The following is a 13,621-nucleotide window of genomic DNA, read 5'->3' as shown; positions in this document are numbered from 1 at the left end:
TGTGATGAGCAACCTGAAATCCAAGCCATCAGAGACGGGATTTTATACCCTGAATTTCTCAGACAGGCCTCCAAAGACATGAGGACTCACAGTTTCACCCCTCGAAATCACATTTGGAAAACGAGAGTTGGGGCCAAACCTCTTCCCTGGAGAAGCTGCTACTCAGCAGCTGGGAGCCAGATCTGAAATCAAGGTCTTTTTGGAAAAAGCCAATGGAAACATGCAGCTCACATTTCCAGGAGGGATCATCTGGCCACCCAAGGTTACTGAATCATTAGGGAGGTTCTAGCCCCACGTGTGAGTGACCAAGCAGCAACCCATAGACTTCCAGTGGCAGAAAGTTCCATCAGAGCTGTAACACCTGGATCAGCAACTTCCTTAGGTGACTGATTAGCAGCATGTCAGTAGCAAGACCTTGCAACAAAAGTGATAAGTGACAAATTTGAGGAGTTTTACAGTACTAATGCTTGTTATTGCTTCTCACAAAATGTTACCAAGCTTACAATAATCTTTACACTTTCAGCAAAAATGTGAACAGTATATTTGAATATATTAAAAAGAATTAAAAAAACATTTCACAAAAAACATTTGTTGCCATATGAAAGTCTTTCAGCAATAAATGCCCACACCAGTATTTAAACATTGTTAAAAGTATAATGATTTGTACTAATAAATTATGCAACAAGAGAGGTAAACAAAATAAAATTACAGTATAGCTCTCCATGTTCCTCCACTGAGCATCCGCAGCTCTTGGAAACTCCATTTTAGATGACTAATTAAGAAACTGATATTTTCAGAGCAACAAAAATAAAAGCTTTTATTTGTTCATTTGAATATAAAACAGGCGTTATCACAGATGTACAAAGCGTACTGGTGGTTTAACATACAAGAAGGTTGCTGTCCTTTGCACATAAAAATTTTTGTTTGAATCTGTGATTGGCTGAGTTACATGAATTTCTCTAACCAGTCACCACACTCTATGAAATAACGCTGCTAACATTCAACTGATAAAAGGGACAGTCTTCCCTTGGGTAAAGTGTCAAGCAGGATTAAATATATATAATAAACAAGCACCATGAGGAATCTGCTCCTGTTTGATTAGTTTTGTGTTTAAATGTTCATTGTGTACCCTCTCTTTTTGTGCATGTGCATCGAGTTGATTACATGGTTTTGTCTGACTCCAAAAGCACAAGGTCACAAGACAAACATTTTATACATTCTCATGAATGGTTTATCTACAGTACAGTTTCTAATACAGAACAATCCTTCTTTATTGCTCAGTCTGATGGTGCTTAAATGTTTCCTTCCTTTTGCTTGCACAACAAAACCAGAAACTCAGTTTATCATTTCTCTTAACTCAGGATTTAACAACCACAGATGACAGGTTGCAGAAGAGAGCTGTTATTAACTGCGTTTCACAACTGCATTGCAGCTCTTTTATTCTCTATAAATGCAAAGTTGACTTCGTGAAGGTTAAAGTGATGCTTTGAACGACAGCGAGATTTGTTTTGCAGTACTGAGATCAGCGATAGCAGGACTTCACAAGTTAGTTCACACACTGCAATTATGTTTGTAATCAATCAACATCTTGTCTGAAACCTTACAACAACTTGCCATTAAGAACAGATTTTATTCTTTTTAGGGAGCAGAAAATGATTTAACAAAGTATGGGATTGGTCTGCAGAGCATGAATAGGGCTATTCACAGGACAGTGAGGGCGGAAAAGATGGTCTGAAAGAAAACGCGTCTGATGTGGCAAGATGCTCTGTACTGTACATGCAGACTAAAACGTCCCTACCTCTTAAAAAGATTTTTAACACCCAGCATTGAGACTCCCTTATACGTGATAAAAACATGATAACATTTGCCCTGCAACAATCTTAGTCATGCATATCCGGTAATGAGAGCCAGCACATGAACGTCATTTGGGACAAATAAGAAAAGCATTCTTGGACTGCAGCTGGTAAATCCCACTCTTGATCACAAACAGGTCAATTCAGTTACAACCACATGAAGGAAGGGGAAGGTTTTAAAAAAGGGGGCGGGGGGGCAGGGAAGACAACATAACGGGGGAATCAAACCCCTCTTTTCTCCAAAGGTAGTAAAATGAAGGCAGCTGTGATGCATGTTTTCTACTCTTCTCCCGTGATGGCCTCAGGCTGGAGACCACGGGACTCCTCCGTTCCTTAACCAGGCAGATGGGTTCCTCTGATGTTTCAATGCGTTTAGGGACTAGTTAGCAGATGCACGATCCGTGCCAAAGGGTGGTAGTGACTGTACACGCTCCTCTCCGTTAAGGAATAAATTAAAGACCATTGAAACAATCGTTTCCTGTAAATGTAAACTGGATGCGTTGGCCACCAAGCTACATGTCCTAGCTGAGAGGCGAATTGATGACTCTGTGCAAAAAACCCCAAAACTTTTCCTTATAGCAGTAAAAACACCAACTAAAACAATGAAAAAAATTGTGCAACAAAGTTCTGCAGCTAGACAACAGTGCTATTCCTCAACCTGCCTTTTCTAACAAGTGTATGCACATGCCAGCACGAATATTTATTGTTGCCTCCATGGCAAAGAAAAGAAAATTATTGTAGTGCATTTTTAGTCTTAAATTCATTCACTGCCTTAAAGGCAGCAATAATTCCACTTGCTGGTATCTAGAGGATTCTTTTTGACAGGGATACTTAGCAATCCAGGATTGCTTTTTTTCTTTTTCCAAAAAATTCGTGAGTAACGTTTGATTATCTACAGTGGGAGACACCATGCAAGTGACAAGTACTGCATTTTAAACTTTAAAATCTTTTGTCATTAGTGAATTTATATTTCATATATATATATTTGATGTGATACTATCCACTCAAGATAATACAACACTTTGTTTTTATATTAGCAAACATTTCAAGATTTTAATATTCTTGAATGTTTCTTCTCTTTTATACTTCTAAAGAGATCAAAATAAATTAAACGTTTTGTACATAATTACAGAAGTAGTAGTTAACTTATTTTATCTTTTTAGTTTAGTACAAAGATATTTGCAAGCTCATTGCCGAAATACACCTTATTTATAAATTTCTTCCATTCTAACGCTAACAGCAAAGGCTCTTTGGCCTTTGGGCTTTCAGCATCTCTGACAGAAAGCTGCAAAATTTCTAATTGAAAGGTGCTACTTTGGGTTTTCTCCTCGTACCACTACATAGTTTCCTAAGATGTGGGATCTAAAATGGCTTAAGTTAGTAATGGATCTGTATTCATCAACTTTTTATGATATATTAAAACAAATGAAGGAAACAATTATTTGTATTAGTATGCAAATTGTTTTAAAATAATCCATTTGGAGGGCAGAATAAAAAAAAATCTACTTCAGCTTACTTAATGTAAAATACAAAGCCACATTTACTCAAAAAGCAGTATTGTCCAATAAGCAAAAAAAAAAAAGTTTAAAATGGGCTTTTCCAACACACTGAAGGGCCTTACCCCATAGTCCTTCTTTTCTAAAATTTAGTGATAAAAGAAAACATTTCACATTTTATTTCCTGCCAATCGTGACTGCTTTGAAAAGTCGTAATAGAAACAGTTCCATTCTGATGAGTGTCAGCATCTTATCTGCACACTTTTTAGTGGACACAAAAAAATTTTATACATCTATAGTAAAGTCCATGGAAGCTTTAAGGTACAAGACTACATGTTGTAGGCCACATAGATGGGATCTAGCTGGTCTGCCAAAAATCCATCTCGTAGGTGCATACGTTGTTTCTCTCCACGGGAGTTGATAGGAATTACACCAATGTCCACAACCACCACCACCCCTACAATCAGATAGTGTTCCTCCAGGACCACGTTGGTGACCAAAGGAACAAGGTCCAAAGCTTCTTGCTCAGATCCATCCAGCTCAACTACAACAACCAGTAAATTTGTCCAGGTAAACACCGCACTGGAATGAAAGAAAAAATAATATTAGTGGTAGGGTTTTTTTATCCATTTCATTTTTTATCTTTTTTCTTGCGTCTTGGTTACCTTTTCTTGGAGCTCCTTGGGCTTGTTCAGTGTGCTCAGCACAAAGTGTGAGCAGCAAGAGAGAACATGCTGCAGGCAAGGGCAGAACAGCCCCATGAGCTCTCTCTTTAATACTGCTGCAATTTTAAGCATTAGGCTGAACTTTACAGAAACTTGCCTGCCGTGTAAGGAGGGACTACGACAGCATGTGGTTCCCTCTGAAGCCAGGGAAGTGCCACAGGTCTGCTGTGGTCATGGAGTGATGTGTGTGTGGAGGCGTCTTCTCTGGGGTTTTTTGAAGAGCAGCCCAGAAAACCAAGGAGGTTAAGAGAGGAGGCACCAAGAAGAACAGCAGGAGCATAGGCTGAGCTGAAAGATCTGAAGGATAACGCCTGCTAGTGAAGGGGTGTGGAGCCCTGGGAAGGCACATGGCACAGTGCAGGCAGACAGGGGTGCCCGGGGAGGGGCCATCCTCCCTGCGCCTGCTTGGCAAACACGGCTGTGCGACTTAGGGAGTGGGCTGGCTGCTGTCCAGGCAGGGCAGAGCTCAGCACAAAAAAGCTGCAATTCTTCTGGACCAATTGGTTTCCACAGAAGTAAGGCTGTCTCTCCATCTGTTTTATTTTGGCTGTTTTATTTCTGTTGGGTTTAAGGGGACAGGAGTTTTAACATTCCTGATTAACAGTTGAGACAGTCAAGGGAATGCCATTATCCCCAGTATCTCTTCTTTGCTAAAAGAACTTTGTAAGACCCCAAAGTTTTGGTTAAGTCCTGGAGCAGGTAAATTTTGGGTTCTGCTACCTGGGACCATTTCTGGCTAAGGATAATGCATTTATCTTTCCAAATACGGAGGCTGGGAGGATATCAAAGTCTGGTGTATGGTTCCATCCAGAGTAGTTTTACAGCTTCCCTCCATCCTCCTCCTCACATCTCCAGTGTCTCCAAAGACTCTTGCATCTCGTGGGAGGTCAGCACAGCTGAGTCACAAAGAGCAATCTCATTCTTCCTTGCAGGTGTTTAAGACACTTCTTCCTCTAACTTATTCCATAGAATAAATAATAATCTACACATGTAAGCCATACATCAAGCCCTGTACTTTACTTGCCTTCACCTCATAAAATCAGGGGATAACTTCCCAGAACTGTCTTGAGCATAAGCATCTGAAAGTCAGAATATATTATGTACATAAGCCATCTTCAAAAAGAGCTTCTTACCCTAAGGTCAATGCTTGATTGAGACAGAAGTGCACTGTTTTAGCCTACTAAGACAGCTCTGAAAATCCATGTACTGTGGAACCATATCTTACTTAGCCCAAAAATTAGCTATGAAAATGTGCTCTACGTTGATGCTTGACAGAATGGATTTTAGAAGGAAAGTACTTACTCTAAAAAAAAAATTATTTTCAGATCCTGCCAAAGTACTATTTGATTGAATTCTTATGTGCTTATTGATCTGGAAAACTAATGAGCAGTCAAAGCAAGGCTGAGAAGGCCCCTTTTGACTTAGTACTGCTGTGAAATGAATTTCCATTTGTAATTATGTTTTTACAGACATTTTAGTAAGTTGATTGATGCTGAATATATGTATCAGACTGCACAGGTGACCATCTCCAGAGAGGTCCTGGAATTTTTATTGATTGCTGTACAAACATCTAAATTAGTATTATATATATTTTAACAAAAAAACCCTGGGTAGGTTTCATTGAAATGTAAGTTAGCATTTGAAACCATGCCTGGAAACTGCTGTTAGCTCGTTACATGAGAAAGCAATTAATAGCAAGATTCAGGAGCAGGTCCCTAAAACATGTGTTAGAATAAACTAGTTTGTCTGAATTCAGAAAACTGATTCCCAAAATTTTCATGAAGCTTCTATTAAGTCCTAAAATCAGTGACACTCCCAAGAGGCTTCAATTTAATTTAAAACTCATTTCATATGTCATGGTTCTAACTCACTGGTGACCACTGGAAGTAAAAGGAAATATTGCTCTTTATGTTCTTACTAGTTGAGATGAAATACATTAGCCAGTGTGTATCTCTTATGCATACATAACTTTCTAGCCCTGATGAATAAAAAAACTCAAACCAAAAATCTAGGGACCAGGAAGGCTGCCCTTTCCTTAAGAAATAACTGAGTCACAGTAATCAAGTCACACCCAATAGATGGAAAACAGTCAATGCACTGAGCTGGGAATGGCCCCTCCTGCTGCTTCCGTGTCACCGAATGCTACAGGAAAAACAAGGAACTTGTCAAAACACCTCCAGGGAAAGAAGCTCCTAATTGTTTTCTTCTCCAAATATCTTGTGTAGCTTTGTGTATAAACCACTTCTAAGCAAATTCCAGGAAGCTCTGTTCTGTTCCTCCTTTGAGACTTTGACATTTAAATGAGTCAACCATGTGCTTTAATTAAAACACATTCCTTATTTTTCAATGTATTTTGTGGTATTAGAAACACTTTCAAAATGCCCGGTGTGTGTTTCCCTCACAGTAAAACCAGACTGTGCCACTCTTGTTACGTATAAAGACACAGGAAGTCCAGGGTCAGAGGTTGTTGATTTTGTGCTAAAATTTCTTAAGAGACGAGCATAATTTTAAATGACCTTTCAGATCTGATCCTCAATGACAGAAGCTGCCCAGCAGGATCACATGTCAGTCAACAAACCCCCGGGTCCCTCAGTGGTGCCCAGTGTTACAAAATGAGCTGCGTTTCTCAGAGGCTGTTTTTACAATCTATCAACTGGACATGCCCAGCACCTTCTGTGTGCAACAGGAACTTATGTAGTTAAATCCTTAATGGGGCATTGTAACTGAAAAAAGGAAAGAAAAACAAGAAAAGAAAAAAAGAAAAGAGGCTCATGCCCCTGTCCACAGAAAGGGATATACAAATTATAAATTAAAAAAAAAGAGTTAGCTGGCTATTATTTTGTCAAGGCGTGTGTTGCAAAGACAAAAGGAGCGTCTCTCAGAGAAGCTGAAAGAGAAGTTACATGAAAGAAGTCAAGGACAGTCAGGACAAGGACTGTGAATGAAAACTCTATGATGGTTATTTGGCAGAGCATTGGTTAGGAAGAGGCTGGGAACTGTGAGCAAACCAGACCTTGTCACTCTGAATAACTGTGTGTCCCTTTTCTACAGGGACCACATCCAAGACACATCTAATTCATCAGCAATCTCTCTTTTTGAGGAAAAAACAACCCTGAAATATTGGCCTTAAATATTGGCCCTTGAGCAAAGGGTAGCAACAGTACAGAGTGTTTTCTGAATTCTCAGTCCTGTGCCTTGTACACTATCACCCACCTACTGGGAAGAGTGAAGGCACTGAGAATTATCTGCACGTACTTCTACCTTCTTGCAGAAATTCAGTGGCCTTTTTCTCTGGTTGTTCCAGCTTACCCCCAACCCTTTTTCAGTTGTCACTTTCTCACTCAGAATTTCCATGGTTGTGAAACAAAAAGGATCCTCAAAGTGCTCTCAGCAGTCTTGAAAGCAGGAATATAATTCAAGCATTTTTTGGTACTGAAACCCATTTCTGCAGTGTGATATGGCTACTTAATTCACTGCCTGTGAGCTCATAATTTGAGGGGACACAAACCTCTGACAAACAGGTACTGAAGAACACATCGATTTATGAATCTATGGCCATCTTATCATAGAGCAGTCCTTAAACAGCTTTACCTGAGAACTGCTGGTACTGACACATTTTCAAGGGGAATTTCATGACATTCCTAAAGTGTTCACACTGGTCTGTATGAAGGCACAGAACCCAGCTTCCTGTGTAGTGCCTATCTGGCACAAGACCATACCAGCAGTGATGATGCTGTAGGAGGAGGCAATAAGGCAAAACCTGAGTTACACTCGGCCAAGCAACTAAATGCATTCATTTTAACTGATATTTAAGAAAAAAGCAAAGTCTTGTACTAAAGAAAACCAGTTCAGCTGCTGTGCTTCATTCATTGTTAATCTTTCTGCTTCAGGCCACACCTCTGCAGCTAGGACTGAAAAGAAAAATGCACTAAATTGCTCTGGATATTGCGACAGATTCATTTTGGTTGAAAGGTGAATAGCTGAGCAAAGGTTGTATCAAAACAGAACAACTACCCGACTGAGTCTTCTGATGAAAGAATAATGAAAAGCAATTTGAGCTCATCGGCCTCAAGAAATGATTACTTGCTGTGTACATCTGAGGATGATACATTGATTAAGACAACATCATTATTAACTCATTGATTTACCACTTCAATTTCCATTGTGACCTTGATTTGATCACTACTTCATTTATTAATAACCCATTCAAAAAATAACAGTGTGTTCACTAATAAAGTTTATTAGTGTTCATTTATTTGAAATGTTTGCTTGCTTACTCCTTAAAAAAAAAAAAAAAAGAAAGAAACATACTGAATGAACTTATCAGAAATCAGTCCTTTCTGATTAAATCTGTTTGAGAAAAGTTTCATCCTAAGGACACATTGGCAGCTGGGTTATAAATCCTGTGACCATCCTGACAGGCCATTTTCTGGATCAATTGCAATATCCAAGGAGAAAACCTAGACATTATAGATATTTCAGCTTTTTATAAGGGCCCTGGTGTTATATAATCCTTACCATTCTGTGATGCTCTTGTGTGCTCTAATTACAGAGGTTTCAATATCGATCGGATGGTACCTCATCCCTCGCAATTCCATGGCTTCATCTAATGCACCCACCACATAAAGTGCATCATGGCGTTCTGGTGGTGAGGGAAAAAAAACAAGAGAGATTCTATTCTCCAGTACATTAAATTATATAAATGTTCACATTCAGAATTAAGTAAAATAAGTACAATGTAAGTTGTCCTTGAATTTCTGAAACCCCGAAGTGATTTCTGAACTAATGAGCATTTTCCATTACTGAAGTGCAATGCAGAGCAAAAAGACAGAAGAAAGGAAGGCAGAAACACTACTCCCATTTGAAAAAGACAAAGGCAGAAATCTTTATCCAAAGACAGCAGCATAAATTCCTGGTGTTCTCCCAGGTGGATGCAGAACAGATTCATTTTTTTTAAGGCACTCTGAATAGACAATAGGTTCCTTGTTTGTCTCTGTTTTTTCAAAGAGAAAGAACAGATTTAATCCTAACAGTGTGGCTGACATTCTTCCAATTGCTTTGAGATGGTCACTACAGATGCTTTTGGTGTATTACAAAGGTGATTATCAATAAACTAAAAACATGTGCTATAGCTAGATAGCAAATTGCTCATTCAGGTAAATTAAGCATAACACTTTTATAGCCCATATTTTTGACCTACTAAAGAAATAAATGAGGCTGAAATTACACTTCTTAAAAGATACTAGGCTGAAAATAAACAATACATGCTAGTCACAAAAAGTATTTGCTTATAGCAGATAACTGACTCTTCTTTGCAAGAATTTGGATAGTTGCATAGTGGTATTGTAATGACAATATGAGCTCTACCTAGTAAAGGGCTGAGAACTTTCTGCTCTGGGAGCTGTAAGTAGGAGGAGAATGGAGCAACTTTTTGCTAGGAGAATACTTAAGCTATTTGAATGCTTAAGTTGCAATATCCTCAGAGAATCCTGAATTTTCTTAAAGTTGGGCTATCATTATGAAATGAAAAAAGCCTGTGCAAACCAAAGTAAACCTCTTCAGAGGGTGCCAACATTAGGCAGCAGGCCTAATCCAGATGGATTACTAAAATGTTTTCAGGTTTGATGAATTCTTTCTTTGGCTGAATAGTAGCTATTCTAATGGCCCTGGGATCACCCCTGGAGGTGCTCACAGTGTTGCTGGAAACCCTACTTGGCCAACAGCCTTCCCTGGCCAGCTCAGCCACAGCTGCTTGTGGCACTGTGCTCTGCAAAAATCACAGAAGAAACTGTTTTCCCAAGCACAGACTTTGTGTGCCTGGCAGCACTGGTTCACTTATATGTGTACATGAGACGAAGAATTTCATTAAAACAAGTAAGAGAATCCTGTACCTTCCTGACAGAAACCCAAACACTCTATAATTTCTCTTGCAGCCTACTGCTTGTTGTTACATTTCAGTAACCAGCCCTGTGGGGTTAAAGACAGGAAGGTCTGAGGAATGGACAGCTCCTGTGAAGAGGTTTATAACAGAGGAGGTGGTGGTCACAGGAGGGACAGGGCTCAGATTTCCACCAGGCTTCTTCCATCTGCACAAATGCTTTCCTGGGCACACAATTGCCAGAGCAAATTATGGCACTTTCAGTTGCATTTCATATTTTTCAAGCAGACGCACTGGGTGCATTAACAGTGCCAAAAGGTCACTGGTGGAGGGGATTTATAGCACCTGAGGTCCAGCAAAGGAAAAGCAACTATTTCAGCAGGGAAATCTTACCCTCTGATTTATTTTCTGATTCTTTTAACTAAGGCTTTTTTGCAGTTTTACAGGTTTCACAGATGGAGCATGTTAGGTACCGCAGGGCCAGAGACACAGTGTCACCCTCCAAATAATCTAAATTATTTGCATAGACCTAGATGATGAGAAAGCTCTTACCTCCATTTGCATCTGTGAGTTCTGTTCTTCTCAGGAACCCCAGATAACCAGTTCTTGCCCAAATAGTCTGTGTGTCTCCAAAGCTGAGTCTTGAGTTAAAATGATCTGATTGCAAAGATTCATCTCCATAGATGGTAAAATACCCACTGGCATTGTGAGTGCTGTGAACCCATATCTAAGTTAAAAGCAATTATACTGGTATTAATTAAAGTAGCTTTCAAGAATGAAGCATTATTGAAAATTTTTGATGCAAATATTTTTAGTCATAGCTAGATAATACTAAAAATGTCTTTTAAATCTGTTTCTGAATCCATAACTGAGCCAGTTCCAGGCACAGAGACCCCAATCTACTTTTGTTGAAGTTGCAGGGCAGATCTGAGCCAAGCTCCCCACTCCTGGTTCAGTGTATTTACCCCCGCAGAGCATCCTCCATGAACACCAGACAGATAGATTATTTTAAAGAGTGAGGCCAGGGACCTTCACCTATGGAGAAGGATTCTTTCCATTGAACTCAAAGCATCATGGAAATTTTTATGATTTCAAATTAATGAACTCTTACAGAAACTCACAAATTAGATTGTGGTTTTAATTATGATCAAACATGTTCTTCATTTTGTTAACTAGATTTTTAAGTGCTTGAAAACAACATAATTTTTTTCCTCACTCTAGAAACATAAAATAAATTTGAAAAGCATATAGCCTTGCTCAACTGAGCTAATGAGAGTACTTCAGTGCAATGAAGCACGATTATGAAGAACAGCACAAGAAAACCATCTAGCTGAAATTGAGCTAATCTATAACCTAACTTTTCATGTAAACTTCCATCAGAATTAGCGAAGCACCAAGTATAAAATACAGTTAGCAAAAGCAAATTTTTTTTCATATTTTTAACTTGAGCTATTACTATTTAGTAACAATTTACTAACAATTTTAATAATGACACAAGTAACATTTTATAAAGATCAGTAGAATTCACTGTTTTCTTCACTGGGCATTTGATAAGGTGTATCATAGGAAATTATTAGCATGCACAACAATAGATTTGTCTCTGCAATTTAGTTCAGAGCATACAAAGTTCTGGTTCTCATGACTCACCTCACCAAGATGAGAATCTCCTAAGGGTCCCTTTGTTTCTGGATTAGCAATAATGATACGTACTCCTGGGAGGATCTATTGAAAGAAAACATGAGGCAGTAAGAAAGCAGGTACCACCTTTGCAATTGTATGCTGACACTTTGTCCCCAAAGAACCTTCATTAGGAACTACAAGAAATCCTTAAAAGTTAAGGTAGATTTATAGCGCAAAAAAAATAAAATAGTCCATAGGTGTGACAAATTCTGAGATATTTGGGAGATGTGACAAAACTGCTTCTCTTTGTGAAAGCTGTTCCGTCAATAAACCTCCTCAGAAATGAAATGTTCACCTGCAGAACAAAAGTCAGACCAAATGGTCCCTGTCTCTATGAGAATACGTAGTAGGATAGGAAAAATCCCAATGAAACTTTGGCCTGAAACAAGGAGAAAGCCAGAGGCATCATGCAATCTCCCAGGATGATGACCTGCCAAATACCTCACGTAATGGACATTCAACAACTACAGAGGTGGATGTTGACCCCCAAAATAAAAAGGGAGCATCCTCTGACCATGGGTGTCTGCAAAGGTATGGACAGAAAGCTTTAGATGAGCATCCACAGCATCAGAGCTTGCTCCCATGTCCTCACCCTGTCCCCACAGGCATGCCCCAGCAGGGACAGATCCTTTGCAGGTGAGCAGTGGCCCATGAGCACAGCATTGGTCATCTCAGAACAGCTCTCACTAGAGGTGGGTTCTACATTGATGGAACTGCCAGCACCAGCAGCACATTTGTCAGCTGCTTCAGGAAGGACATGCAGGGGATGAAATACCTTCTTTTTGCATAAAAGAAGGAATTGATTTCTGCATAAAAGAGCAAGGTACAGGTTCTGAGAGAGCAGTAATGCATCAGTTACTGCTATCATGCTGTAACCTCCACAGTAAAGGAAGGACATCAATCTGTACAGCTGATAGTGCATTCCCCAGCAGTACATTCATGTAAAAATGAACAGAAATGGATATTAACTGAAAATATTGACCATAAAAGTTACACTTAAATCTTCTTTCAGTACTTACTTTTCCAGACTCCATGAGAGGCAAACTATGTGGAGATCCTCTTTCAACTAAACGAACTCTGTAAAATAATACGTATAATACATGGTTGCATTTATTTGCTTTTCATTAACATTTATTTCTAAAAGGAATGGTTAATGGTTGCAGAGTTTAATGTTATTTTTGGAAGAGATGAAGCTTATATCCTGTTATGTAGAACATAATCAGACCCAATATTTAATATTAGTCAAAACTTATGGATGGGAAAATAATGAAAAAAGATGTGTGTGAACATTTTCTTAAATAATAAATTCTTCAAATGTAGTTGGTGCCTTTTATTTGTTTTCGATAGACTTTTGTAAATGAAATTCCATGCACAAATTTATTCATGGCAAGAGGGATCTAAAATACTGATTTCTCACAAGAACATCATAAAAACCAGGGCACAGACACAAAAGCATCTGAGCTGAGTGAGCAACCACATTCCACAAGTAGCTAACAGCTAAAATCAAAATCATATCAAAATAACTCATAACTTGGCCTCAGCTTCAAATCTGCATTTGCAATCTGTTAATTATTTTCAATGGACAGTGGCTGATAAACATTTTAATATTTTTAAAAAATCATTTAATGAGAAATGTTATTACTGCTGATATCAGATCCGTTCTCAGAGTATAACTTTCTGGCTGTCTCTCTTCTTTTTTTAGATAACTTATTTCCCCACTAAGTGAACTGGAATGTCATCTCTCCTTCAGTGGTAAAATGTTCTGGAAGGAAATGTCTCATTTAACCTTAGAAAACTACTCAACAGGTTAGAATGCAAGAGACTTTCAAGTTCCAAAATAGCTAATGATCTCAGCCAGTACATGGCAAAGAAAATTCAGTAACATCTAGTTATTCCTGTATCCTAAGGAAGTAACTTACAACCATGAAAACCTTAACCTTCCCACTCCTGAACATTATCTGTAATCCACTTAGCCAAGCTAAATCTGGA

General features: G+C 38.8%; 1 protein-coding gene across 4 annotated transcripts in view; it reads right to left on the bottom strand.

Moving 5' to 3' along the window:
- Positions 1-790: 790 nt before the first annotated feature.
- The window catches only part of DIP2C (disco interacting protein 2 homolog C), a 311,348-nt gene continuing 298,517 nt past the window's right edge, over positions 791-13,621 (bottom strand). For all 4 annotated transcript variants that reach the window (XM_042044602.1, XM_042044603.1, XM_042044604.1 and 1 more), the window contains 5 exons: positions 12,652-12,709; positions 11,600-11,674; positions 10,505-10,679; positions 8,593-8,716; positions 791-3,931 (listed from right to left, as the gene is read on the bottom strand). In XM_042044602.1, the coding sequence (XP_041900536.1) occupies positions 3,679-3,931; positions 8,593-8,716; positions 10,505-10,679; positions 11,600-11,674; positions 12,652-12,709 (685 nt within the window). In that variant the 3' untranslated portion in view covers positions 791-3,678. The remainder of the gene's footprint in view (positions 3,932-8,592; positions 8,717-10,504; positions 10,680-11,599; positions 11,675-12,651; positions 12,710-13,621) is intronic.

This window comes from Corvus kubaryi, unplaced genomic scaffold, assembly GCF_017639235.1.
Source record: "Corvus kubaryi isolate FWS band 111438036 unplaced genomic scaffold, C.kubaryi_AGA036_p1.0 37398, whole genome shotgun sequence".
Lineage (NCBI taxonomy): Eukaryota > Metazoa > Chordata > Aves > Passeriformes > Corvidae > Corvus > Corvus kubaryi.
The sequence above is the reverse complement of the archived record's forward strand: the minus strand, read 5'-3'. Positions and strand labels throughout refer to the sequence as shown.